At 44.6% G+C, this 27,036-nt stretch overlaps 1 protein-coding gene across 1 annotated transcript in view; it reads right to left on the reverse strand.

The window, feature by feature from the left end:
* The window catches only part of LOC311131021 (ceramide synthase 1-like), a 36,125-nt gene extending 13,629 nt beyond the window's left edge, over window positions 1-22,496 (reverse strand). The window contains exons 1-2 of the mRNA XM_084163849.1: window positions 21,187-22,496; window positions 1,847-2,006 (exon numbers count right to left, since the gene is read on the reverse strand). Coding sequence (XP_084019975.1) covers window positions 1,847-2,006; window positions 21,187-21,441 — 415 coding nt within the window. The 5' untranslated portion in view covers window positions 21,442-22,496. The remainder of the gene's footprint in view (window positions 1-1,846; window positions 2,007-21,186) is intronic.
* Between the last annotated feature and the right edge of the window lie 4,540 nt (window positions 22,497-27,036).

A 27,036-nucleotide genomic window follows, 5' to 3' on the forward strand; every position in this document is an offset into this window, starting at 1 on the left:
CATGAGATGAGGTTACAGGCCGTAATGTTTATTGATCAGATGTTCCATCATTAAACATTGAAAAAGCGGCGGCAAGAGATATTAAAGTGCTCCAGGAATAGGAGCCTCTCTCTCTCTCCCTTCCCTTCTCTCTTTCTACAAGAGCTAAAGCATCTCTCTCTCTAGGAGAACTAAGAGCAGAGCCACATTGCCTGAGCAGGTTGAATGACTACTATCAATGTGAGTGACAGCTATTAGAAAAGTGCAGGGCCTTTTAAAGAACAACTGATCGCCTCAATCGAGGAAATGGGAGATTGAAACGAACCCAAGCACCGACTGACACCTGAAAGTCTGATGGAATCGGAAGGAAGGGATGCCATAAATTAAAGATAAAATAATGACAATTGATATTGTAGGACTGAAAGGATGATAGTGGGTTGTGTAGGGCAATGGTTACAGAGTAGAGATGCCCTGTGGTCAGTTCAGACACAAAATGCAAATATAAAACACAAATGTGGCTTCTATTTGAATACTTGTAAAAGAAGCATCCGGAGGGTTCAATAGGTCAAGGCTTTGAAGGTTGCAATGCTTTGGTTACTTTAGTTATTAAGTTATCTATCGTTAATTAACCTCTACGGGATCGGTGTCCCGTATACGGGACGGTTGAGCTAACGTACGCTAATGTGATTAGCATGACTGTTGTAAGTAACACCAAACTTTCCAGGACATAGACATGTCTTATATGGGCAGAAAGCTTACATTCTTGTTGATCTAACTGCACTGTCCAATTTACAGTAGCTATTACAGTGAAAAATACCATGCTATTGTTTGAGGAGAGTGCACAACAACAAAAAATGTAGCACGGCAACTGGTTTGATGCATTCACCTCTGAAGGTAAATCATGTACTTACATTCAGTCATCTTGCTCTGATTTGTCATCCTAAGGGTCCCAGAGATAAAAAGTAGCATAGTTTTGTTTGATAAAATCAATTTTTATATTCAAATGTAGGAACTGGATTCTAAAGTTTGAACCCCTCTCTGGCTCCATACCCACCCTGCCCGGCCATCTAGATGTGTGAAAGTTAGTGTATAAGCTATTGATCCATCATGTATGACATTCCTGGGAGTGTGAAAACATAAATGTTGTATTACCATATCACTTTTGTATGTTCTCTATAGTTATGTACTTGAAAATGTATCAATTGACCAATTCGGCACATTTGGGCAGACTTGATACAAAATAGTCTAGTATTGCGACGCTTCAGTGGATCAATCTGAAACTTTGCACACACACTGCTGCTATGTAGTGGCCAACATCTAAATTGCGCCTAAACTGCAATATTATATTGTGGCCTTTCTCTTGCATTTCAAAGATTATGAAAAAAACTAAAAACAACAACATGTTTTTTTGTTTGTATCATCTTTTACCAGATCTAATGTGTTATATTCTCCTACATTAATTTCACATTTCCACAAACTTCAAAGTGTTTCCTTTCAAATGGTATCAATAATATGCATATCCTTGCTTCAGGTCCTGAGCTACAGGCAGTTAGATTTGGGTATGTCATTTTAGGCGGAAATTGACAAAAAGGTCAGATCCTTAAGAGGTTAACTGGAGTTATTAGTAGAAAAAGGGAAACTTCGAAGAGTGCAGACCTTCTCTTCTTAAATACTTGTAAAAGTAAAAAAGAGAAGGTTAAAGGTAACTTTGAAGAATGCAGACCTCTTCAAGGCTTTAAAGGTTTTAATGCTTTCTTACAGATGCCTTAATGCTTATGTTATCATTGCTTAACTGTAGTTAAGTTTAAACCACCCTTTCTTCTTCAACTACTGACTATTTTACCTTGTTTCATGTCCTACGTCTTACCATAGAATACGGAGGGCGGGTCGTGGAAGAAGGTGTAGTTGGTGAAGAAGAGCAGGTAGGTGCTGTAGGACCAGGACATGGTGTAGAAGACCAGCTTCCACGCGCTCTCTGGCATCTTGGCAGTATCTTTGGGCTGGAGACAACACCATTGTGCAAACGGCTGCAACACACAATCACAGGACACTTGGCTATTGTTCAAATGTGTGAGTGGGGAATCTCACCTTTCAGATTGTTTCGAAACTCAATGGAATGTTATGTATTGGTGGTATACAGTATGTGCGCACATTGATGAAGTAATAGGGCTGTTTCGCTGCCGTGAATCACATGGTGGGTGCACTACTACAAACACGTTCATTGGCAGAAACGTGTCTTCTCGTGCAAATCTCCCCATGTCTGTTTATGGCTTGTTATGCAAGCAGAAAATACAGGAAGTTGGCGAGAGGCTTCCTGAAGTGCTGTGTGTTTGTGTGTTCCTGTCTGTCTGTGAACTGGTAACCGCTACTTCAGAGAAGAGGCCCATTCCGAGATAGCTTAACAGTAACCCCTCTCTCCCCCCTTCCTCCCTGTGTCCTGATAAACCAGACCTTCCACAGGGCCAGAGGAACCCTAGCCGCTGGGCTCAAAGACGATCCGTCGGCCGGCGTGCCGGATGAGAAACCAAACTCCCGCTCCTTATCTTACCCCATGACAGAGGAGCTGTGCCTCTCTAGGCAACCAGCCGGCCCATGCCGAGCACACCTCCAGCTCCATTGTAACCCGAGATAAACAAGTGAAAGGGGTCTATTTGCTGATACATCTCAATCACTTGTCACTAGTTAGCAGCAGGCCCAGGAACAGGCCTTGGGCGTCCATCTCTGCTTAGTGCAGCAGGACTAGTTCTCTTTCTATCTTTCTCCCTGTCCGACGCCCCAGATTTGCAGGGACAGTGATGAGCTGGAAAGAAAAAGAAAGAGCGAGACAGAGCGAGAACGAAAGAGGAAGACCAAGAGAGGTCCTATGTGATCATGCTGCCAGAGCGACATACAGCACGCTGCGTCACGTGACCTATATCCTCGCCCCTGATAGGCCCGCGCAGCATGTGTTTAGTGAGTCATGTATGTCGCAGACAGCAGGATATCCACCGTGTGCCTCAGACCTCCACGTCCCTCCCTCCCCACCCCCTGCCTGCAACGTTTATTTATAGAGGCCAGCTGTCAGCGCAGTCACCCCCCTCAGTCGTCTACTCCACTGCGAGCCTGTCTGCTCCGAGGCTAGTGTGACTGCCACACAATCAGGCCTTATCATCACCCCATACCACACAGACCAGAGCGAGCCAGGTGCTATCAACACACAGCATGGCTGGTGCATAGCCGAGCACATACACTATATACACAAAAGTATGTGGACACCCCTTCAAATGAGTGGATTCGGCTATTTCAGCCACACCCGTTGCTGACAGGTGTATAAAATCGAGCACACCGCCATGCAATCTCCATAGACAAACATTGGCAGTAGAATGGCCTTACTGAATAACTCAGTGACTTTCAACGTGGCACCGTCAGAGGATGCCACCTTTCCAACAAGTAAGTTCGTCAAATTTCTGCCCTAATAGAGCTGTTCCCGGTCAATTGTAAGTGCTGTTATTGTGAAGTGGCAATGTCTAGGAGCAACAACGGCTCAGCCGCGAAGTGGTAGGCCACATAAGCTCACAGAACGGGACCGCCGAGTGCTGAAGTGCGTAGTGCGTAAAAATCGTCTGTCCTCGGTTGCAACACTCACTACCGAGTTCCAAACTGCCTCTGGAAGCAACGTCAGCACAAGAACTGTTCGTCGGGAGCTTCATGAAATGGGTTTCCATGGCCGAGCAGCCACACACAAGCCCAAGATTACCATGCGCAATGCCAAGCGTCTGCTGTAGTGGTATAAAGCTCGCCGACATTGGACTCTGGAACAGAGGAATCGGACTAATCTGGGTTTGGCGGATGCCAGGAGAACGCTACCTGCTAGCAACAGCAAGCTAGCTAGCTTAATTGCCATATTCCAACCTACAGTGGGGAGAACAAGTATTTGATACACTGCCGATTTTGCAGGTTTTCCTACTTACAAAGCATGTAGAGGTCTGTAATTTTTATCATAGGTACACTTCAACTGTGAGAGACGGAATCTAAAACAAAAATCCAGAAAATCACATTGTATGATTTTTAAGTAATTAATTTGCATTTTATTGCATGACATAAGTATTTGATCACCTACCAACCAGTAAGAATTCCGGCTCTCACAGACCTGTTAGTTTTTCTTTAAGAAGCCCTCCTGTTCTCCACTCATTACCTGTATTAACTGCACCTGTTTGAACTCGTTACCTGTATAAAAGACACCTGTCCACACACTCAATCAAACAGACTCCAACCTCTCCACAATGGCCAAGACCAGAGAGCTGTGTAAGGACATCAGGGATAAAATTGTAGACCTGCACAAGGTTGGGATGGGCTACAGGACAATAGGCAAGCAGCTTGGTGAGAAGGCAACAACTGTTGGCGCAATTATTAGAAAATGGAAGAAGTTCAAGATGACGGTCAATCACCCTCGGTCTGGGGCTTCATGCAAGATCTCACCCCGTGGGGCATCAATGATCATGAGGAAGGTGAGGGATCAGCCCAGAACTACACGGCAGGACCTGGTCAATGACCTGAAGAGAGCTGGGACCACAGTCTCAAAGAAAACCATTAGTAACACACTACGTCGTCATGGATTAAAATCCTGCAGCGCACGCAAGGTCCCCCTGCTCAAGCCAGCGCATGTCCAGGCCCGTCTGAAGTTTGCCAATTACCATCTGGATGATCCAGAAGAGGAATGGGAGAAGGTAATGTGGTCTGATGAGACAAAAATAGAGCTTTTTGGTCTAAACTCCACTCGCCGTGTTTGGAGCAAGAAGAAGGGTGAGTACAACCCCAAGAACACCATTCCAACCGTGAAGCATGGAGGTGGAAACATCATTCTTTGGGGATGCTTTTCTGCAAAGGGGACAGGACGACTGCACCGTATTGAGGGGAGGATGGATGGGGCTATGTATTGCGAAATCAACATGCTGGCGATGGTGCTTCTGGTCAGCATGTTCTGTGGATATGATTGGACACCCCCCTGTTATGAGTGCTACTTTCATGATGAATAGTAATGATTAGTTTATTTTAATAACTTTAGGGGAGATTAATAATAATCACATTTTGCATAAGAAATGTCAGTTTGGAAGTTTTGAACATTTGTAAATTAATTCAAATTAATTATTTAAGAGGTGGGCTTATTTGTTACACCCATGGGCTTAAAGGGTACATTCAGGTCCCATTAAGCCCAGTCCGGACTTTTCACATATTTTATCAAATATTTGTTTGTCTTATTAAAAAATGTTGGAAGTAAAGTCATAAAACTTTACATGAGATATTAATCTTTCATTATATCTCCACTTTCTTACAAACATTAGGGCAGTATATGATAGAAATGTCTAAACTTAGATTTTGGTGGGCTTAATAGGTACACTTACCCTACACAGCCTGTACATTACCGAGAAACATGATACACCAACACCATGCTCGAAAAGGTAAATACTGTACACACACTCCATGCACACAAGAGACAATACACAAACAAAACACACCATAATCACTGAATACATACACACGATACAAATCAAACCATACCCAAGAGAACAAACAGCATACACTTGTGGAGAGATGCTGTGTGTCTCTCTCTTCAACTCTCTCTATGGTGTGTGTGTGTGTGTGTGTGTGTGTGTGTGTGTGTTGTGCTGAGTAGGCAACCACAGCGCTCCACCTGGGAGAGATTATTACCTGTTCTCAGAGGAGACATTAACCCCCATCATCCGCCTGCTAATTGCCTTTAGGTGTGAGATTAAGGGTGGATTTACATTAGTAAAGTATGTGTAGTAAGATCTATCTCTTCAACATCAGATTTGCACTTTTTCTGTTTACACTATACTTACTTTAGCATTGGATGTGGTATGGCCCAAGCCACATTCCTGAATTGTGTGTGTGAACCTATTAAACATACCATAAATACCATAGTATATAGACAAACAAAATAAGGATAGCAATTCAAACTATACAGGAGCTACTCATCTAAACCATATTGCACATAATGTTGCACACTTGATTAATGCAACGATTCACAAATGTGTGAATATTTTTTGCTCAGTTGGGCATGTGGGCTCTAACATGGGTCCCAATTGGGCCTTTTACCAATTTTGGTAACGATTTACCTTGACTACATATCCATAACACATTTATTACACATCTATAAGAATTTCATGAATGTGTTATAATAGGTCCCAATTGCATTATTGAAGGTTAATTAAATATATCCATAGCATTTCTATAGCACATTCATGTCATGCTATGCAAGAGCTCATATTTAGGCATCTTAATAGATGCATGATTACAATGACAGCATAGGGTCATCATTATGGCTGTTCTCAAAGTGTGCTTCTGTTTTACCAGTGTTAGTGAATATGCCAAAAGGCCAAAAGCGGTTTTGAAAATTATGTTGATATATATAGCCTGTAACATATAGCCTGTAATTGCCCCATTTCCCCCTCCGGTCAGTATTCTTTCTTCTTTCTTCTTCTTTGTTCTTCTTTCCTCTTCTTCTTCTTTGTTCTTCTTTGTTCTTCTTCTTCTTTGTTCTTCTTCTTCTTCTTCTTCTTCTTCTTCTTCTTCCTGAGGTCAATGGTGAGTGAAGATCTCCACAGGGTTGAATCCTCAGTGTAAATGTAATGTATAAAATCCTGTAGTTGAGGGTCATCTCATTACTCTTTTCCAGCCCTATCATAACTAATTTACAGCCCTCCTCCGCATCACAATTAGGCCTAAATTGGTCATACTGGTCTATAACGCACACATTAAGGGTCTATGTATGAATTCTATGCAGTCAAAGTAAAGTCAAATATATTTTCCCATTCATAAAGCATTTATAGCTAAGCACTTCACGGTAATTAACTGTGCAGTTTGCCATCTGATCTATAATGCCAACATTAACCCCTTAGAGTCGATGTCCTCGCCCCCGCGGAAATCTAATAAGCTTAATAAAAAAATCCCCATAAAAATCAGTCCGTTTAAGCTAGAGATATCTGTCGCATTTCCGCATCTGCTGTGAAAGGTGACAGCGATAGAGCGGTGTTATTCAGATAATGAGACATCCCGAAAATCGGTCTTCTCACAAAATCGTCTGTAGCGTCCGAAGTTTGGGTTGCACACTAATATAACACCTCTGTGGAAAAGTGAGACTGAAAAATGTCGGTAGGATTCTTCTGAGATGTCCTTAGAAATTGTTTTCTGTGCTAGGCTACATTTGGAAAATGTTAATAAAATGTTCATATTTCCTTTAACATTCTGTGTTGTGTCCTTATTCTTTTTGATCAGTGTGGCATGTTTTAATTCTTTATAAATGCTTTATGTATGGGAAAATAGAAATGACAGTATATTGACTGCATAGAATTCATACATAGACCTTTAATGTTGGTGTTTTAGATCAGAGTGGCAAACTGCACAGTTAATTACCGTGAAGTGCTTAGCTATAAATGCTTTATGAATGGGAAAATATATTTGACTTTACTTTGACTGCATAGAATTCATACATACATAGACCCTTCATGTGTGCATTATAGACCAGTATGATGAACTTAATTGTGATGTGGAGGAGGACTTTTAATGAGTTACAAAAGAGTTATCACTCTCAACTACACGATTTGATCTGTAAAATGTATGGGGATCCCCATACGCTCAGTGAGAAGAAGAAGAAGAAGAAGGTAAGTCAACGGCCTACACTGGCCGGTGGGAAAAATGGAGCTAGTACAGACTATATATTCTAAATGTGGTTTGGCAAAACCACACTAACACTGGTATGGCAGAAGCACACTTTTGATTACAGCCATAATGATGACACTAAGCTGTTATTGTAATGACGCATCAGCTATTAAGATACCTAAATATGAGCTCTTGCATAGCATGACATGAATGCGCTATAGATATGCTATGGATATATTTCATTAACCTTTAATAATGTGATTATGACCTGTTATAACACGTTCATGAAATACTTATAGATGTGTAATGAATGCGTTATAATATGTAGTCAAAGTAAATCGTTACCCCAATTTTTTATGGGCTGTAAGCGGGAGCCGCAGCTTTTGACTGAGGTAAACAATGCAATTGTATATTCAATTATTGCATGTACTGTAGTCTGATGTGGTGGAAATTGTCGAACCAGATCACAACGCCTTTGAGGACCACCTTCAGGCACGGACTGAGAAGGATGTGGAGGTTTTTGACCAGGTAAAAATTACTGTCCGCTGTTAATTTATTTTCTGGCCCTCCAAGAGATATGTAAGAAATGTATTTGTAATATGAAATATAATTGCATTTATTCCTGTTATCCATCAAGGTGAGACTAAACACCGATAAGGCGCAGGAGAAACAGAAGGAGAGCTACGGGAGCTGGGGTCACCATCTGTTAAGGTGAATATACAGTGAAATATAAAACATCTCAGATAACAACTATTTGCATTTGCACACAAAATAACCTGAATCTAGTTTTAGTTTCCCTAACACTGATATTTTTCTCTTTGTCTTCCTAGGGTTACCTCGGTGGAAGTCAACAATATTCTCCAGTTGGAGCAGTTGGACGGTCGACCACTGAAAGCACTTCTGTGAGGCCCAATTGACAAAGTATGTTAAGCTTTGGTTGACATTTGAGAAAGCAAGAAATGGTAGTTATGCTGAGCTTATAAAAATGTACCTCTTCAATTTACCTCTCCAAATGACTTTAGGACCATCGACTCTATGAGCCCCCCAGAGGGTATCCCATCCACCAGAACCAGTGAGTTCGGATCAGTCTGATTCTCTGTGCTCTGCGTCGGAGGTGGACCCACAAATTGCAATTTGGCAAATGTTTGAAAATGATGTATTACATTTGTTGCTTCATTACAGTAGTTGCATGTTCAATAATATGAGAGGATAGGCTTGCTATTGTCGCATGTTTTTTAAGCTCTTAATGAAAACATTTTCGTTCCTTCCACGTATAGTATTTTCTGCTGGTCATGTCATTTTACTGTTTGGAACTAATTTAACCGTTTGTTAACCGGTTAATGGGGGTTGGTTAGTCGGCAGCAAAATCGACCGAAAGTTGCATCACTAAGAGAGAGAGAGTGGTTTGTCATATCCTGCCATTTGCAGCAAGACAAAAATTAACTACTGTTCCTCAATTATTTACACAAGCTGTTTCGTTCTCCCCGCGTGCGTGTGTGTATGTGTAGGCATATGGTCATCATCCATAACGCAACAGGCATGAAATTGGCAACACTAACATGCTGACCAGACAGGACGCGTCGCGTGCGCGAGCATTGCAAAATGTCTGCGTGGCCAGGTGCTAAAATAGAACCTGGCAAGTCCTGCCTCTCCCATCTCCTCATTGGTTTTTAGGAGCATATACCCACATGGGTGATTGAAAGAATAACTGAGGTCCACACGCCAGTCCAGTTGGTGTTGGTAATGCATCTTAAAGTTGGTTGCCAACCGAAATATAAAGTCCAAAGAAGAAGAAGAAGCCTGAAGGAAACCTGAACTTGGTTTACCGTTTTATCTGTGGATTAATTGTTGGAGTAGAGGACCTTGTGCATTTCAGGTAAAATAACAACCCAATGTTTATATCCCAGGACAAATTAGCTAGCAACAGCAAGCTAGCTAGCTAAATTGCCATAAATGTTTTATGCTTTTCGACCTGTCCCCAAGTTAATATAGTTGGTTCAGAGTTCGTTTTGATATTTCAACCTGCGTGTCCTGATCGTGTATGGTGTGGGAGAAAAAAAATCAACATGCGCGTGTGGTCTGGTCAGCATGTAAGAGGATACATAAAGCCAGGAGCCTGCGGTTTATGAGGTCACTGTATTAACCACGTCACTGCCTGCTGGGCCAAGCCAGGCGGTCATATAGTAGGAACTAAAGGAGAGGCTAGCTGATTAGTGTTGATTCTATTAACTACGCTTAGACCGTATGACACTACAGGGATGAGTCAAGAACTATATAGACTTGCATCCCCTGGATAAATCTTTGACAAGATGGAGGAGGCTTAGCGATGAGGAGGAGGTGGGGGGAGGAAGAGGTCGAACAACAGTGGGTTCAGCTCAAACAAACCTGGTAGTGTCAGCTCAGCTGCCTTTGTGTTTGGGCTAACAGAGTAATACCTAGGCTGTCGTTGTAAAACAGCCACTGTTATGCCACAGATAGAACAATGAGACAGATATTTCACTGGATGTATAAATGTGAAGCATCCGCTTGGCGTTTCCACTCACTACCAAATTATGGTAGTGAGAGGAAGCCCAGTGGCCGGCAGTGGGAGAAGATGGAAGGAGATGGATTTTGGCCAACAGTCTGCACATTTTCTCATTGATGAAACATTTGATCTCAATACAGTTTTCTGTTCCCAAAACTAGAATATGTTCTGAACAGAGTGGACAACGTTTTGTAGACTTTATCCTTTGCCAAAGTTATAAACAATTGCGTTGTTTAGAAGGAGTGCAAAGGCGAATTGAGTTATTGCACAAGCACACTTCACAGAATAGACGTTCCCTAACAGAAATATGCAGATGTATGCTAGAATGGGCTAATAGGATCTTGCTAGCTCGTGCTTGGCTCTGCCCACCTCCTTGCTTGTTCTGCCCACTATGACTCATTTGTTCCCATTGGAAACAATAAGCTGTGATCTATCTTTGGTTATGCTCTCCCAGATGTGTAGCTCATGTGGGGCTAACTATCCTGTTGCTATGCTAACCAACAGGCTCTGGCTGAGGCTGGTCTGACAGCGGAACAAGAGGGGGAGGAGGAGACGGACAACTACACCGGGTGGCAATTACAGAAGAATTTGCTATTTTCCTACAATTATAAATGTGCAGATGTACACTAGCCCTTCAACTGCCTAACGAGAAACTTCCATGTAGGCCTAAATCCTGTTAAAAAAAACACTGAAAAGTATTAAACTACGGTCCTACCTTTAAAAAGCATGGAAAGTGGGAAACTCCTTGTCAACAGGCTGGATAGCTATTCTAGCCTACTACTAATTAATGGTCCCACCACAACTCTCTCAGACTCTGGGCTCTTCAGCGCTATGTTGTGCTGAGGAGACAATGAGCTCAGATTTCCTTTGCCCTCTCAATCGTATTGTCATAGAGTAGTTGTTGGGGTTACAGAGCTCTGCCAAGTTTGACAGCCACAATGTGCTGTTTGTCTACAGAGGGACACTTTTTTTTGTTGTGGTCAAGGCTGTGCATTCCAGCTTGCCAGGGGAAAGACATGTGGTAAACACAAGTGAGTGATAGGAGTTGTTTAGTGAATCATAATAAATGAGTTCCTGTCTGCTTCTTCATACGCTATTTCGTTAAAGCCAGTTATATAGAGACCTGCTACACTTAATCAATCTTTATATGAGGGCATGTAAGGATCGTCTCTTTAATTGAGGGCTGCTGGGACTTTTAATCAAGACAAATAGTTTTACTACACTACTACAGTTTGGTAATAGTAATCGTTAAGCCTCTATGTGTGACTTGTCATGACTCATGTCAGACGGTTTTAGAAATTAGAATAACCAGGAAGTTAGTTAGTCAGAGGGGATGTTGACAGAGTCGGTAGGTAGTTGCCCCTAACCACTGACACAGGGTCAGATTATATTATTTTCCCATCCCCAAATGGTTTACATTAGGATCAGGGGGTAGGGTAATCTGATCCAAGACCTGTGGTTGAGGGCACCAGTATTAAAATGTATGCACTCACTAACTGTAAGTCGCTCTGGATAAGAGCGTATGCTAAGTGACTCAAATGTATATGTAAGTGGTTTTGATACATAGCCCAATGCTGATAAGCCCTCAAACCAGGCTAACACTGTCAAGTACATTTATTTGCTGCAAGTGGCAGTGGGAGGGTGGAATTCATAAGAGAGGTTATAAACTGCTGCTGAGTGCGTTTCAGTTAGGCTTGGCACGTTTGGCTGGGCCCTGAGAGGCTGTGGCTGTGGAGAGACAAGCAGACAGGCCATGTATCAGTGCCGAAATTGACCCCGTTAATAAGAGCTGGGTGTGCTGAGCCAGCATGGCCGAGCCTTGGCCCCAGTTGCAGCCCCAGTCTCCTCTGCTCTCCTCCCCCCGAGTGGCGACTGAGGCACCACACTGCTGCTGCACTACAGCAGCAGGAAGTGGAAGTCAGGCATTGTGCACTTTCACACGCACACTCACTCCTAAATATACCGACAGTCAAGGCAGACACACACACACACACACACCCGCACACAGTCATACCCTGACCTCCTTGTCATATAGGCAAGTGTATAGCAATAAAATAACTAACACTTACACTAGGTAGTACTGTTAATCACAAAGAGCATCCAAATGCTTTACACATGGCAAACACTGATACAGAGAGCCTTTATGGCCCTACAGTTTATTGTCTGAGCCCAAGTGTTCTTAGCCGACACCTCTGCCCTCGGTGCAGTGCAGTGACCGAGTTAAGACAGTGTAATAACAACAGTAACTACAAAGCCTGAAGTTAACTGACAGCTCTGAGCCGTCTGCACATCAGAGCTCAACAGTGTGCGTCTCTATCCTCTAAATATAAAGTCCTTAAAAGGCATTTTTCACAGGGAAGTCAGAGAGACCATCTTATGTGAAGACATGAGCCACATGACCACAATGTCAGACTCAATATCATACTCTCAGGGTGAGGAGGTTTTCCTGACCATGTGCACAGGAAAGAAAATGGTGTCCTAGTTAGTCTATAGGTAACTAGTGGCCAGAGTTTTTCCAGCGTGGTCGGGGGTTTGTAGGGGTAGAAAGAAACTACTGTTGCTGCATGAAGGGCGGTCAGTCAGTCAGTCAGTGGGTTCACTGTAGGTTATGTCTCTCTCTACTCCCCCTTCATCTCAGATGCTTCTTTATATACCCATGCTGCCACAGAGACAGAGGTTGTGGAAACAGTTCCCTGACAGTTTCAAATATTTAAGGGAGTAGTGGAGCAGGAGCACCCAGGAGATTTAATTGGATGCCTTGTGTTTTATTTATCGCGTCCCTTCATTCTATGAGAGGCTGAAGTTGTTCTGCTATATCGGAGTACACGGTGACCCATTCCTCTCAGATGAAAGCTAGCAGGTTAGCCTCAATGCATCACTGGATGCTCATTTTCATTAACATGGTTTACATGGCACTGAACGCTATTGCTTCATTTTACGCTATACACACAAAAACACGTAATTCGAGAAATACCCCAATAGCGTTGCATCAGATTGTAATAGTGTAGTGAATCATGAAAGGCCCGGCAATTTCTCATCCAGGGTCTGTCCACAGTAGTTGTGACTAAAAGGAAAAACAGCCCATTCCCTGAATTCCCTGACCACATCTGAGCCAACAGATATATAGCATTTAGCTTTACTTCTCACCCAGCCAAATGTCCAAATGAATAACGAGCTGTGAGCCATATCTGTTGGGACGGACATTGGGGCACCTCCCAGTCAACCCCAACAGGGCGAGAGACAGGGGCGTCAATTGGGTATGGCAGGGTATGGCAGTCATCATAACCTAGCTCAACACCAACAATTTAAAATAGGCTACTAAAATCATTCACATCCCGATTAAAGGCAAATGCAGTTTAGCGGGATTCGCAGGCTGACTTTAGGACCGTGCAGACACCTGGAAGCAAGAGGGAAGGCTTTTTGTATGGCTGGCTTTTTGGAGAGCACATCGACGCAGCTGCGGGGAACAACTCGGCTTTTTCTCATAACAGTGCAGAGGTAAAGATGGCTGTAGTAGATGGCTTTGGCTAGGTAACTGCTGTTTGACTTGACATCAGGGCTCAACATTAACGCTTGTCCTCTTGTCCGGGACAAGTTTTTAAAAAATGTCAGACAAGAAGAATATAGATTTAAGTTGTCTGAATGGACAAGTAAAAAGAATTCACGCTAAAATCACAATATCAAACAATTACACCGATCAGAATTGTATCAGAGGCCAACAATATTCAAATCTATTTTTCATGTACAGTACTAGTCAAAAGTTTGGACACACCTACTCATTCAAAGGTTTTTCTTTATTTTTACAATTTTCTACATTGTAGAATAATAGTGAAGACATCAAAACTATGAAATAACACATATGGAATCATGTAGTAACCAAAAAAGTGTTAAATCAAAATATATGTTATATTTGAGATTGTTCAAAGTAGCCACCCTTTGCCTTGATGGCAGCTTTGCGCACTCTTGGCATTCTCTCAACCAACTTCATGAGGTAGTCACCTGGAATGCATTTCAATTAAGAGGTGTGCCTTGTTAAAAGTTAATTTGTGGAATTTCTTTCCTTCTTAATGCGTTTGAGCCAATCAGTTGTGTTGTGACAAGGTAGGGTTGGTATACAGAAGATAGCATTATTTGGTAAAATACCAAGTCCATATTATGGCAAGAACAGCTCAAATAAGCAAAGAGAAACGACAGTCCATCATTACTTTAAGACATGAAGGTCAGTCAATCAGGAACATTTCAAGAACTTTCTTCAAGTGCAGTCGCAAGAAACATCAAGCGCTATGATGAAACTGGCTCTCATGAGGACCCAGAGTTACCTCTGCTGCAGAGGATAAGTTCATTAGAGTTAACTGCACCTCAGATTGCAGCCCAAATAAATGCTTCACAGAGTTCAAGTAACAGACACATCTCATCATCAACTGTTCAGAGGAGACTGCGTGAATCAGGCCTTCATGGTCGAATTTCTGTAAAGAAACCACTACTAAAGGACACCAATAAGAAGAAGAGACTTGCTTGGGCCAAGAAACACGAGCAATGGACATTAGACCGGTGGAAATCTGTCCTTTGGTCTGATGAGTCCAAATTTGAGATTTTCGGTTCCAACCCCCGTGTCTTTCTGAGACGCAGAGTAGGTGAATGGATGATCTCAGCATGTGTGGTTCCCACCGTGAAGCATGGAGGAGGAGGTGTGATGGTGTGGGGGTGCTTTGCTGGTGACACTGTCTGTGATTTATTTAGAATTCAAGGCACACTTAACCAGCATGGCTACCACAGCATTCTGCAGCGATACGCCATCCCATCTGGTTTGCACTTAGTGGGACTATCATTTGTTTTTCAACAGGACAATGACCCAAAACACACCTCCAGGCTTTGTAAGGGCTATTTGACCAAGGAGAGTGATGGAGTGCTGCATCAGATAACCTGACCTCCACAATCACCCGACCTCAACCCAATTGAGATGGTTTGGGATGAGTTGGACTGCAGAGTGAAGGAAAAGCAGCCAACAAGTGCTCAGCATGTGGGAACTCTTCAATACTGTTGGAAAAGCATTCCTCATGAAGCTGGTTGAGAGAATGCCAAGAGTGTGTAAAGCTGTCATCAAGGCAAAGGGTGGCTACTTTGAAGAATCTAAAATATATTTTGATTTGTTTAACACTTTTTTGGTTACTACATGATTCCATGTGTTATTTCATAGTTTTGATGTCTTTACTATTATCCTACAATGTAAAAATAAAGAAAAACCCTTGAATGAGTAGGTGTGTCCAAACTTTTGACTGGTACTGTACATAAATAAAAAAGCCTACATGTCAACGTGTAGTTGATATGCATATTGGCTACAGTCTCATGTCCAACCCGATGCGGACATAAGGGAAAGGGGCAGAAAATGTAGCCAAACTTTAATATAGCCTAAACGCCAGTCATGTTTGACAAATATAATTAAGGATAATTAACATTAACGTCTAAAGGCTTTATTCTGCGACATACTTGAGGCACAGTTCATTCAGAGCAAATGGTCATAAGACCGGAGAGTGAAGGACAGTGCCTGTTGCGCACCGCACATCACCCACCTTGAATCTGAGCGGAGGAGGTCAGTATTTTGAAACTATTTAACCATAAACTTAATTGTTTCAAACCTGGACGTTTTATGCCATTTATGAAGCATGTCTTACCTTGTTTCAAAGTAGCCTAGCCTAGCCAAAATACCACCTTAGAAATGTTGAGGGAATTATTAATTTTAACAACACTTCATACGCCATTGGAACCAGCATTTATTGCATGTTCTATTGGTTTTCAAATCAACTTTCATTTACTGTCCAGAAGCCAAAGGCACAATCCTAGTCATTTTAGTCATATTAGTAGGGACGTCAAACGTTCAGGCTGCTGCACAGACACTATGGAGACTCTAGTCTAGAGCACCCGGTTAAATTGTGTTTGAGAGCATTTTTTTACTCTCTAAATGGTTAAATGAGTGAGAAATAGATGTCATTGTTGCAATAGTTTGTGAGTGGACAACATATACTATAATTTGACGTTGAATTATTTTACCATATTAAAGTATTGTATATTGCACTCATTTCCCTAATGTGGACCGTTTCTGTTACTACCTTACACAAGCTTACATTTTCACCTCAAAGCAAAATGTGTAGAATTGCAGCAAACCGGAACATTTTCTCTACACGCCATGATAAAATGTATAGAATTGCACGAAATTAACTCAAAAACAAAAACAAAAAAATCTCTGCTGTCAAGAGGGGGGCCACTAATGTCTTGCTCGCAATTTTTTACATTAAAGTTGCCCACCCCTGGTTTACGTTAACTAACAGAAGAAGTGGTCTGTTCCCTTTTCCGTGATGGCAGCCTCCTGAATATAGATATAAGCCTTCTACAAGTTCTCATTTAACCAACAATGTATAGGTTATTCCAAGTTTCCGTGTGGCCTTTCAATAGTGTTAGTTTAAACAGTGCTACACTCCAAACGTTTGCTCCCTGTTCTATTGATTTTAGCGTGATATCGATGGAAGTGATTAACCAAAAAAGTGTTGCGCTACACTTACTCCTTTGGCGACCCACTTGAATCAAAATGCAACACTTCAAAACGTAGCTAGCTGTCATCTACAAATTGTCCTCTAACCAGTTATGTACACATTATTACCATATTCTGTGTGGTTTTGGAGCTGTGTACATTTTAACAGGACACGCAACCTCATCTCCCCCCTGTCGAGTTTTTGATTTCAACATGATAATTGATTTACAGTGCATTTGGAAAGTATTCAGACCCCTTGACTTTTTCCACATTTTGTTACATTACAGCCTTATTCTAAAATGGATTAAATTGTTTTCCCCCCCTCATCAATCTACACACAATACCCCATAATGACAAAGCAAAAACAGGTTTTTAGAAATGTTTCCACATTTATATTTAAATAAAACCTGAAATATCACATTTACATAAGTATTCAAACCCTTTACTCAGTACTTTGTTGAAGCACCTTTGGCAGCAATTACAGCCTTGAGTCTTTTTGGGTATGATGCTACAAGCTTGGCACACCTGTATTTGGGGAGTTTCTCCCATTCTTCTCTGCAGATCCTCTCAAGCACTGTCAGGTTGGATGGGGAGCGTCGCTGCACAGCTATTTTCAGGTCTCTCCAGAGATGTTCGATCAGGTTCAAGTCCGGGCTCTGGCTGGGCCACTCAAGGACATTCAGAGACTTGTACCGAAGCCACTCATGCGTTGTCTTGGCTGTGTGCTTAGGGTCGTTGTCCTGTTGGAAGGTAAACATTCGCCCCAGTCTGAGGTCCTGAGCGTTCTGGAGCAGGTTTTCATCAAGGATCTCTCTGTACTTTGCTCTGTTCATCTTTCCCTTGATCCTGACTAGTCTCCCAGTCCCTGCCGCTGAAAAACATCCCCACAGCATGATGCTGCCATCACCATGCTTCACCGTAGGGATGGTGCCAGGTTTCCTCCAGACGTGACGCTTGGCCTTCAGGCCAAAGAGTTCAATCTTGGTTTCATCAGACCAGAGAATCTTGTTTCTCATGGTCTGAGAGTCTTTAGGTGCCTTTTGGCAAACTCCAAGCGGGCTGTCATGTGCCTTTTACAGAGGAGTGGCTTCCGTCTGGCCACCCTACCATAAAGGCCTAATTGGTGGAGTGCTGCAGAGATGGTTGTCCTTCTGGAAGGTTCTCCCATCTCCACAGAATAACTCTGGAGCTCTGTCAGAGTGACCATCGGGTTCTTGGTCACCTCCCCTGATTGCTCAGTTTGCCAGGCGGCCAGCTGTAGGAAAAGTCTTGGTGTTTCCAAACTTCTTCCATTTAAGAATGATGGAGGCCACTGTGTTCTTGGGGACCTTCAATGCTGCAGACATTTTTTGGTACCCTTCCCCAGATCTGTGCCAACACAATCCTGTCTCGGAGCTCTACGGACAATTCCTTCAACCTCATGGGTTGGTCTTTGCTCTGACGTGCACTGTCAACTGTGGGACCTTATATAGACAGTTGTGTGCCTTTCCAAATCATGTCCAATCAATTGAATTTACCACAGGTGGAAGTTGTAGAAACATCACAAGGATGATCAATGGAAATAGGATGCACCTGAGCGCAATTTCGAGTCTCATAGCAAAGGGTCTGAATAGTTATGTAAAAAAGGTATTTTTATTTCTATTATCTTTTATGTCTAAAAACCAGTTTTCGCTTTGTCATTATGGGATATTTTGTGTAGATTGATGAGAAAAACGTTTATTTAATCCATTTTAGAATAAGGCTGTAACGTAACAAAATGTGGAAAAAGTCAAGGGTTCTGAATACTTTCCGAAATGCACTGTATGAGTGATTGACAAAAGTTTCCATGTGTTTTTTTTGTTGTGTTAGTTTCAACAGCACGTACAACCTGATTTCCCCCCTAATCGATATCAGTGACTTATTGCCACTTGTCAACAAACAGGGATTTTGGTGCTTGTGTAGTTCATAAAAATACAAGAATTATGATTACTATTGTTGCACATCAGAAATAATTCACACCCCTTTACTTTTTCCACATTTTGTTGTGTTACAGCCTGAATTTAAAATGGTTTCAATTGAGATTCTTTGTCACTGGCCTACCCACAATACCCCATCATGTCAAAGTGGAATTATGTTTTTCAAATTGTTTACAAATTAATAAAAAATGAAAAGCTGAAATGTCTTGAGTCAATAAGTAGAAATTTGCTTAACAAGTCACATAATAAATTGCATGGATTCTCTCTGTGTGCAATAATAGTGTTTAACATGACTTTTGAATGACCACCTCATCTCTGTACCCCACACATACATATATCTTCAAACACAGATTCAACCACAAAGACCAGGGAGGTTTTCCAATGCCTCCAAAAGAAGGGGACCTATTGGTAGATAAAAAAATAAAATAAAATAAACTGAATATCCCTTTGAGCATGGCAAAGTTATTAATTACACTTTGGATGGTGTATCAATACACCCAGTCACTACAAAGATACAGGCGTCCTTTCTAACTCAGGAATTTCACCATGAGGCCAATGGCTGCGATAGGAGAAAACTGAGGATAGATCAACAACATTGTAGTTGTACTACAATACTAACCTAATTGACAGAGTGAAAAGAAGGAAGCCTGTACAGAATATGCATCCTGTTAGTGAGTACCACTCTCCACACTTTCAAGCATAGTGGTGGCTGCATCATGTTATGGGTATGCTTGTAATCGTTAAGGACTGGATAATTTTTCAGGATAAAAAAGAAACGGAAAGGAGCTAAACACAGCCAAAATCCTAGAGGAAAACCTGTTTCAGTCTGCTTTCCACCAGACAGTAGGACAATAACCTAAAACAAAAACCCTTCCCCCCTGTCACTTTGCCATACTCTTGGTTTAGCTGAAATGATGCCCCTGGTGGGAGAGTCAGAGTCTGTGTATCTCTCAGCAGAGCTTTAAGTCCTCTACTACTGTCATGGAGCCAAAAGCTGGGAGGATTATGAATGTACTCATTCATTGTTAGGCCAAGATATGCTTATAGGGTGTAACACATTAATTGATGGATAACTGACAATGTGTGTGGGGAAAAAATTAAAGAGATCCTAGCTACTAGGCTATTTGAAAATAAATGACAAAACAACTTAGAATTGCTGAATATTGCTTTTTTTATGATAGTTTGAGCACGTACCAGGAAACCACTGTGTCTTAGCCCGCTTGTGTTATTGCTGTGACAGCAGCTTGAGAGGCAATGGTACTGTAGTAGTAGATCTCACATGCACTGATTTCCTCATCAGTCTACGGTCTTAAGTCAATCACCAATGATTAGGGAGGCTATACACTCTTAGAAAAAAGAGTTCCAAAAGGGTTCTTCGGCTGTCCCCATAGGAGCACCCTTTTGGGTTCCAGGTAGAACCCTTTTGGGTTCCAGGTAGAACCCTCTGTGGAAAGGATTTTACATGGAAACCAAAAAGGTTCTACCTGGAAACAAAAAGCGTTCTTCAAAGGGTTCTCCTATGGGGACAGCCGAAGAACCCTTTGAGGTTCTAGATAGCCTACACTCTTAGAAAAAAGGTGCTGTCTGTGGTTTCCATGTATGGGTATTTAATCTCCTCAGCAAGGCTTGCTTGCCACATCTCTGCTCTGGTCTTTGTACCCTGGGAGTTAATATTTTATTGCAGAGTCGTTAGCTGAGGTGAAGGGTTTCCATAGTCTTACTGAATCAGTATAATAATAATAATAATAATAATAATAATAATAATAATAATAATATTATGCCATTTAGCAGACGCTTTTATCCAAAGCGACTTACAGTCATGCGTGCATACCTTTTTTGTTTGTTTGTTTTTTGTGTATGGGTGGTCCCGGGGATCGAACCCACTACCTTAGCGTATCTGATCTTGATTTTGGCTACAACAGTGAATTTTGCTCTGCCCGGAGTATCCCTAAAGTACTCCCTCATGTGCATTTTACAAGTAAGCCTATGGTCTCATTAGTGTTCTAAAGTACCCCCTGTGGTCCTAGAACCCCTGGTTGGGAACCACAAGATGACACACACTGAGACACTAAAGGTATCTGAGTGTAGCATGTAGGCCTTCCTCAGAATGAAGGTCTTCTTCATATGCTGCAATTTGATGGGCATCATGATTAACTTGTCAGGAGGACAAGCCCCAGTACAGTAGAAAACAATTGTTGAATTCAGCATGGAAAATAATTTGTGTTTTTATACCAGAGAGAAACGGACCAGTGTTTCATATCCTGTGATGGGCTTGAAAAGTGAAATGTAATTCATCATAATTGAAATACAATGGTTATCTTATTCCACTAATACTGCAAGGTATATGAAACATGTGACATGAACACCTTTATAACACCCAATGAAGGCTGAACTCTGATAGAAGGCTCCTATAATTAGGGAACGAGAATAAGGCTCATGGTTCTTAAAGAAAATAGGGAATTTATGTAATTTGTGGAGAAATGTGTATGTGAATGTATAGTACGCAAAACTGAGGGGAAAGCTGAGTAAGGGGGTGTATCTACCTTGAACAGACATTCTGTTAGTCCCCGTCGTATCTGCGTCCACATAACGGCGCACATGAAGAAAAGACCGATTTCGGTCCAGGTAATATAAGCGTTTTCCAGGAGCGTCCTTTTAGAGAGCTCTAGACCGCAAGCGCTACAGTCTCTCAAGGCACTGATCATCACGGTAGACGCTCTCGTTACGAGACCCGCATAGCCAGGCATGGGTTCCACCTCCCTGACGCTCATGCTGTCAACATCGGTGTGACTGTCCATTGTGGCAGCACGTAAAACTGCGATTTAGAAAACGGACCCTGGTTTAGGTTCACAGACAGCGTTTTCTCCTTACACGAGATAGCCCGGCAAGCTACCTACGCTTCCAAACTACTGTATCTAGCTAACGTTATCTAGCTAATTAGCTAGCTAAACTAAAAACTCGGAAAAACTTTAAGCAGCTTAACCTAGTCTCAAGTAGCCTAACGTTAATTCTTTGTTTTCTAAATTAAGACATGGGCCCATTTCATATAAAGACAATTTATGTCTGATTGGATTATAAACCCACAAAAAACAAGGGTAAACCGGCTGGATTTATTTAATAGCCAACGGTAATTACTTAGCTATAGTTATTAAAATTACAAGCTACTGTATTCTATGATCTAGTAAACATTGGCTAGAATTTTGGCCATTCGTCTTTTACGCATACTACCTCATCATTTAGCTAACGTTAGCCGCTTAGCTAGCTAGCTAAATTAAATGCACACAATACCGGGTAGACCAGCATTTACAACGGCTACCAAACTAGCTGTAGCTGTAAAATCACGTTCGTGTTCCAAGAAAAAAAAAATCCAGTAAGTATTATTAGCTACCTGGCTAGCTACCTAAACTAAAGATGTGCCATACTAGAGAACAGTCGAGGTATCACATGCGATTCTTGTGAGGCTAACGTTAAATTCTGTCTGATCTCCGTTATTCGCCTTATATAACATATCTTCGTCATTTCATCAGCTAGAATAACCTATTCCTACCAGATACCAAACCAGTGGTCCTGAAACATTTCTAATACTAAGAAAACAAGCAGTAACGCCGATAAAAGTAAAGATATCCTCAATGTTCGCCTTCCTCTGTCGTGCCGCTGCTGGTCGTGTCCTGCTGTGTCTGTGATGCTGCGTCTTGACAAGTGACAAAAAAATGCGTGCTCTTTTAATGGGAATCAATGTTGAACATGATTCCACACGGCACTTCAAACCTCTCTGGTTACAATATTAAAAGTACAGCTAGTAAACGTTTTTACCGACACGACTATAATGTTCTGCACCCGCACCGAAAGCCACTAATTTCAAATTGAACGAAGAAACAGAGGTACTATGACGTATTTATGGCCTGCTATTTTCTTCAACTACTGGGATAAAAAAATAATTGAATTATTTAAAGCGACAGCACGATGTCGACTTTTCCAGAAAACACGTTCAAACACTATAAAATGCATTTACTCCATTCATAGTAAATATAAGTAATGGGAAAAGTACTGTAATGACCTGACTAGATCATAAAAGAACAACTGTCCAGACAGAGGATTGAGTTTATGAATGGACGGTTTATTAAACCAACTTTACACAGGCTACTGTTTGGCCGTAGCCCACGCCAAATAAATGAAAGATAACCCACAAGCCAATCGCGACCTTCTCTTGTGAAGCCCAGACGTAAAAAAAGAGAGAGAACAAAGGCTAAACCTGGTCTTAACTTCCAATGCTCCATCCCCCTGCCCAACCCCCCTCCACGCCACTCCGCCAACCGCCAGGATGCCCGGCATCAGAACATTCCAGGCATTCCCGTGATTGGCAGATAGCAGGTTGATTGACATGTCGGACCCCGCGAACACTGGGTACTGGTAGGTACAACACAACCATCTACTAGCCTAACACATAACACACAGCTGTCTGTGCGGGTCGCTACACAGCCCCCCCACCACAAAGTCCCTCGTCCCCGAGGGAACAAACAAAGTCTCTGAAGCGACCCGGAGGTCTCCTTTGCCTGCGTGGCTGTGATGGCCGCAGAGTGCCCCTCTGGGAACCAGGGGATGAAGGCAAGGACATGGGGGACAAGGAAGCGGGAACGGGTAATACAGTCCGTGGCTCTGGGGAACCACGCGGTGACACAGGGGGAGTGGGCTGTCTGGAGCCTTGTCTGCGGCACCTGGGGGTGGGTGCCTGGAGAATGTCATTGCCAGAGAGGGGAATTGTGGGGGTTCCTGGGGTTTGGGGAGAAGAGGCCCCTCTATATGGGGCTAACCTGTCCCGGTGCAGTGTCACCTTTCTCCCCCTGGGAGGAAGCTGCACCCGGTAAACAACCTCCCCTACCCTCTCCAGGACACTGCAGGGTCCCACCCAGTGACTGTCCAACTTGGGGCATCTGCCTTTTTTCCTTAGCGGGCTGTAGACCCAGACCAGCTCCCCAGCCACAAAGTGCCTTCCCCGGGTGTGCACGTCATAGTTCCTCTTCTGCCTCACACCTGCATTCAGCAGCTGCTCTCTGGCGAAGGTGTGGGCTGTCTCCAGGCGGTCCTGGAGTCTCCGGGCATACTCCGGCCCCGGGGAAACATGAGGGCTATCCAGGGGCCGACCAAACGCCATCTCCGCAGGGGTACGGATCTCTCTCCCCAGCATGAGGAGGGCAGGCGTGCAGGAGGTGGAGTCTTGGACAGCGGAGCGGCATGCCATGAGGACCATAGGCAGGTGCTTGTCCCAGTCACGCTGGTGTTTGGAAGAGACGATGGCCAGCTGCTGTCCAAGCGTTTTGTTGAAGCGCTCCACAAGGCCATCACTTTGAGGATGGAGAGGAGTAGTGCGGGTCTTGTGCATACCCAGCCTCTCACACATGGTGGCGAACACACGGGACTCAAAGTTTCTGCCTTGGTCGCTGTGGATGGACTCTGCAGCTCCAAACCTGCTGAACATCCCCGCTGTCAGGGCGTCGACGATGGTCTCTGCCTCCTGGTCAGGCAGAGCATAGGCCTCGGGCCATTTTGTGAAATAGTCCATGGCCGTGAGCACCCAGCAGTTCCCACTGTCTGTGGTGGGGAACGGCCCAACTACATCCACTCCCACCCTCTCCATGGGAGCCCCCACTGGGAACTGTTGGAGCTGAGCATGAGAGCGGCCTGGGGGGCCCTTTCTCGCTGTGCAGTTGTCACAGCGGCGGCAAAAGTCTTCCACATCCCTCTTGTGCTGCCCCCAGTAAAAGCCCTGACGGAGGCGGCGCAGTGTTTTTGTGACCCCAAAGTGTCCAGTCCCCACCCCCCCATGAGTACTCTGGAGCACAGCCTCCCGCAATGCTTTTGGGACCACCACCTGCCACCTCTCCTCCCCCGTAGCTGACTCCTTCCATGCCCGCTGTAACACGCCATCAGCCAGCCGCAGTCGCTCAAACTTTGACCACAACCCTTTGGTCGCGAGTGAGAGCGCTGTCACCTCTTCCCATGGTGGCCTCACCTGCGCCTCTACCCACTGTAGCACTGGCTGTAGGTCTGTGTCCCGTCCCTGCTGCTGCCCCCATTCAGCCACGTCGACAGTCTGCAGCTCACAGCAGACAGGCCCGCTCGCCCGACACACTGTGGCACAGACCCCCTCCTCTGCACACAGCTCTCTCTCCCGTCCCTCTCTCCGTTCACAGTGGCGGCAGCCGTCTGCAGTACAGGGCCGACGGGACATGGCGTCGGCGTTGGAGTGGCGTGCCCCTGCCCTGTGCACCACCGAGAAGTCATACGGCTGAAGCTCCTCCAACAAGCGTGCCACCTGCCCCTCTGGCTCTCTGAAAGACATGAGCCACTGGAGAGCAGAGTGGTCAGTCCTTACAGTAAAGGACCACCCAGGTAGTACTTGAAGTGTTTGACGGAAGCCACAACAGCCAAGAGCTCCCGCCGGGTGACACAGTAGCGGCGCTCATGTTTGTCAAATGTTTTGCTGAAGTACGCCACCGCTCTCTCCCCCTCTGGCCCCACCTGGGCCAGCACCCCACCCATGCCCACATTGCTTGCGTCTGTGTCCAGGATAAAGGGCAATGTGAGGTCAGGGGGGGCGAGCACGGGGGCCTCGATCAGTGCACGTTTGAGGGTGTTGAACGCCTCCTCACACTCCACTGTCCAAGTGAAAGCCTTGTCCTTCGGCAGCAGGCGGTTCAGTGGAGCAGCAACGCTTGAGAAGCCCCGTACAAACCTCCTGTAGAACGAGGCCAGGCCCAGGAAGCTCTTCAGCTGACGCTGGTCGGTGGGGGTGGGCCAGTCTCTGACAGCCGCTACCTTGTCCTCCATGGTGCTGATCCCCTCCTTCCCCACTCGGTGGCCCAAGAAGGACACCTCTCTCCTCATGAAGTGGCACTTCTCGGGGTGGAGCTTCAGACCTGCGGCAGCCACCCTCTCCAGCACACACCGTAGCGCCCCCAGGGCTGACTGGAAGGAGCTGCCATGGGCCAGGATGTCATCGAGGTATACCAGACACTGCTGTCGGGGGATGCCATCCAGCACCCTGTCCATCAAACGCTCAAAAGTAGCTGGAGCGTTGCACAGGCCAAAGCACAGGACCTTGAACTGCCAGTGTCCTCTGTTAGTGGAGAACGCAGTTTTGGCTCTGGCCTCTGGGGAGAGGGGCACCTGCCAGTAGCCACTGCGGAGGTCTAGTGAGGAGAACCAGGAGGACCCCCTAACCAGGTCCAGCGACTCATCGATACGTGGTATGGGGTATGAGTCCTTCCTGGTTACCTCATTCAGCCGCCTGTAGTCCGCACAGAACCTCAGCTTGCCCCCCTTCTTCGGAACCATGACGACTGGCGCCGCCCAGGGGCTGTCTGAGGGCTCAATGAAGTCTGCCCGCTGCATCTCCAACACAGCCTTGTCTGCCGCCTCCTGGCGTGCCAGCGGGATACGGCGGGGACGCATCTTGATAGGTCGAGCATCACCTGTGTCGATCTCATGCTGCACCAGATGAGTCTGACCCACCTCTTCCTCACTCAGCGCAAAGCTGTCTCTGAATTCAAACAGCAACTGCCTCAACCGTTCCTGCTGCTCGGGGTCAAGACCAACACAGTTCCTCCCCCATATCTCCCTTACTGCAGACAGTGTCCTCTCCCCTCCCATCTGGGGTAGCTGGGCTGGGGGGGCGCGGCCCGGGCTCACAGAGGACTGTGTCGTGGAGGTAGCTGGGGGAATGTAACGCAACGCCGTAGGTGACAGGGGGGCTGGGGAAAAGTCACACCCAGATGTGGGGGAGGGGGGCAGCCATGAGTCTCTGCTGCTTTAACTGTTGGAGTAAAGGGTTTGTTGGGTTGAGTGAATGTGACATTAGGGGCCATGGTGACCTCCGGCCCTCCCTGGAAGCTCAGTGTGCCCCTATTTAGGTCTAACTGGCAGCCTGTGCTCCTAAGAAAGTCCAACCCCAGGATACAAGGGTCCTGCACAGCCGCCACCCACACAGGATGACGCACAGTCCTGCCCCCTACTGTCAGAGTCATTATTCCCTTCCCTTTCATGGGTGCCAGCTCACCTGTGACTGTGCGGAGCTGCACAGTTGTAGGCTCACACTGAGTCCAACCTGGCACAATATCTGGCCTCACCAGGGTTACTGTGGACCCAGTGTCCACCAGGGCGGAGCAGGGCACCCCCTCCACAGTGACAGGGACATGACAAAAGTCCCCAACACAGGTCCGGCCCACCACAACAACAGGCTCCATCCGCTTGCCCTCGTCTGCTTCTGGGGGAAGTGGAGCCTTGCTTCCCCGTCTGTGCCGGTGGGCTCCTCCTGAAGAAGATGGTGGTTGGGATAGAAAGCCAGGGGTCCGCACTACCCGGTCTATGCGGACCCCGAGCCGTTTCCCTGAGCT

Source organism: Coregonus lavaretus (assembly GCF_964263955.1).
Source record: "Coregonus lavaretus genome assembly, chromosome: 6".
Taxonomy (NCBI): Eukaryota; Metazoa; Chordata; class Actinopteri; order Salmoniformes; family Salmonidae; genus Coregonus; species Coregonus lavaretus.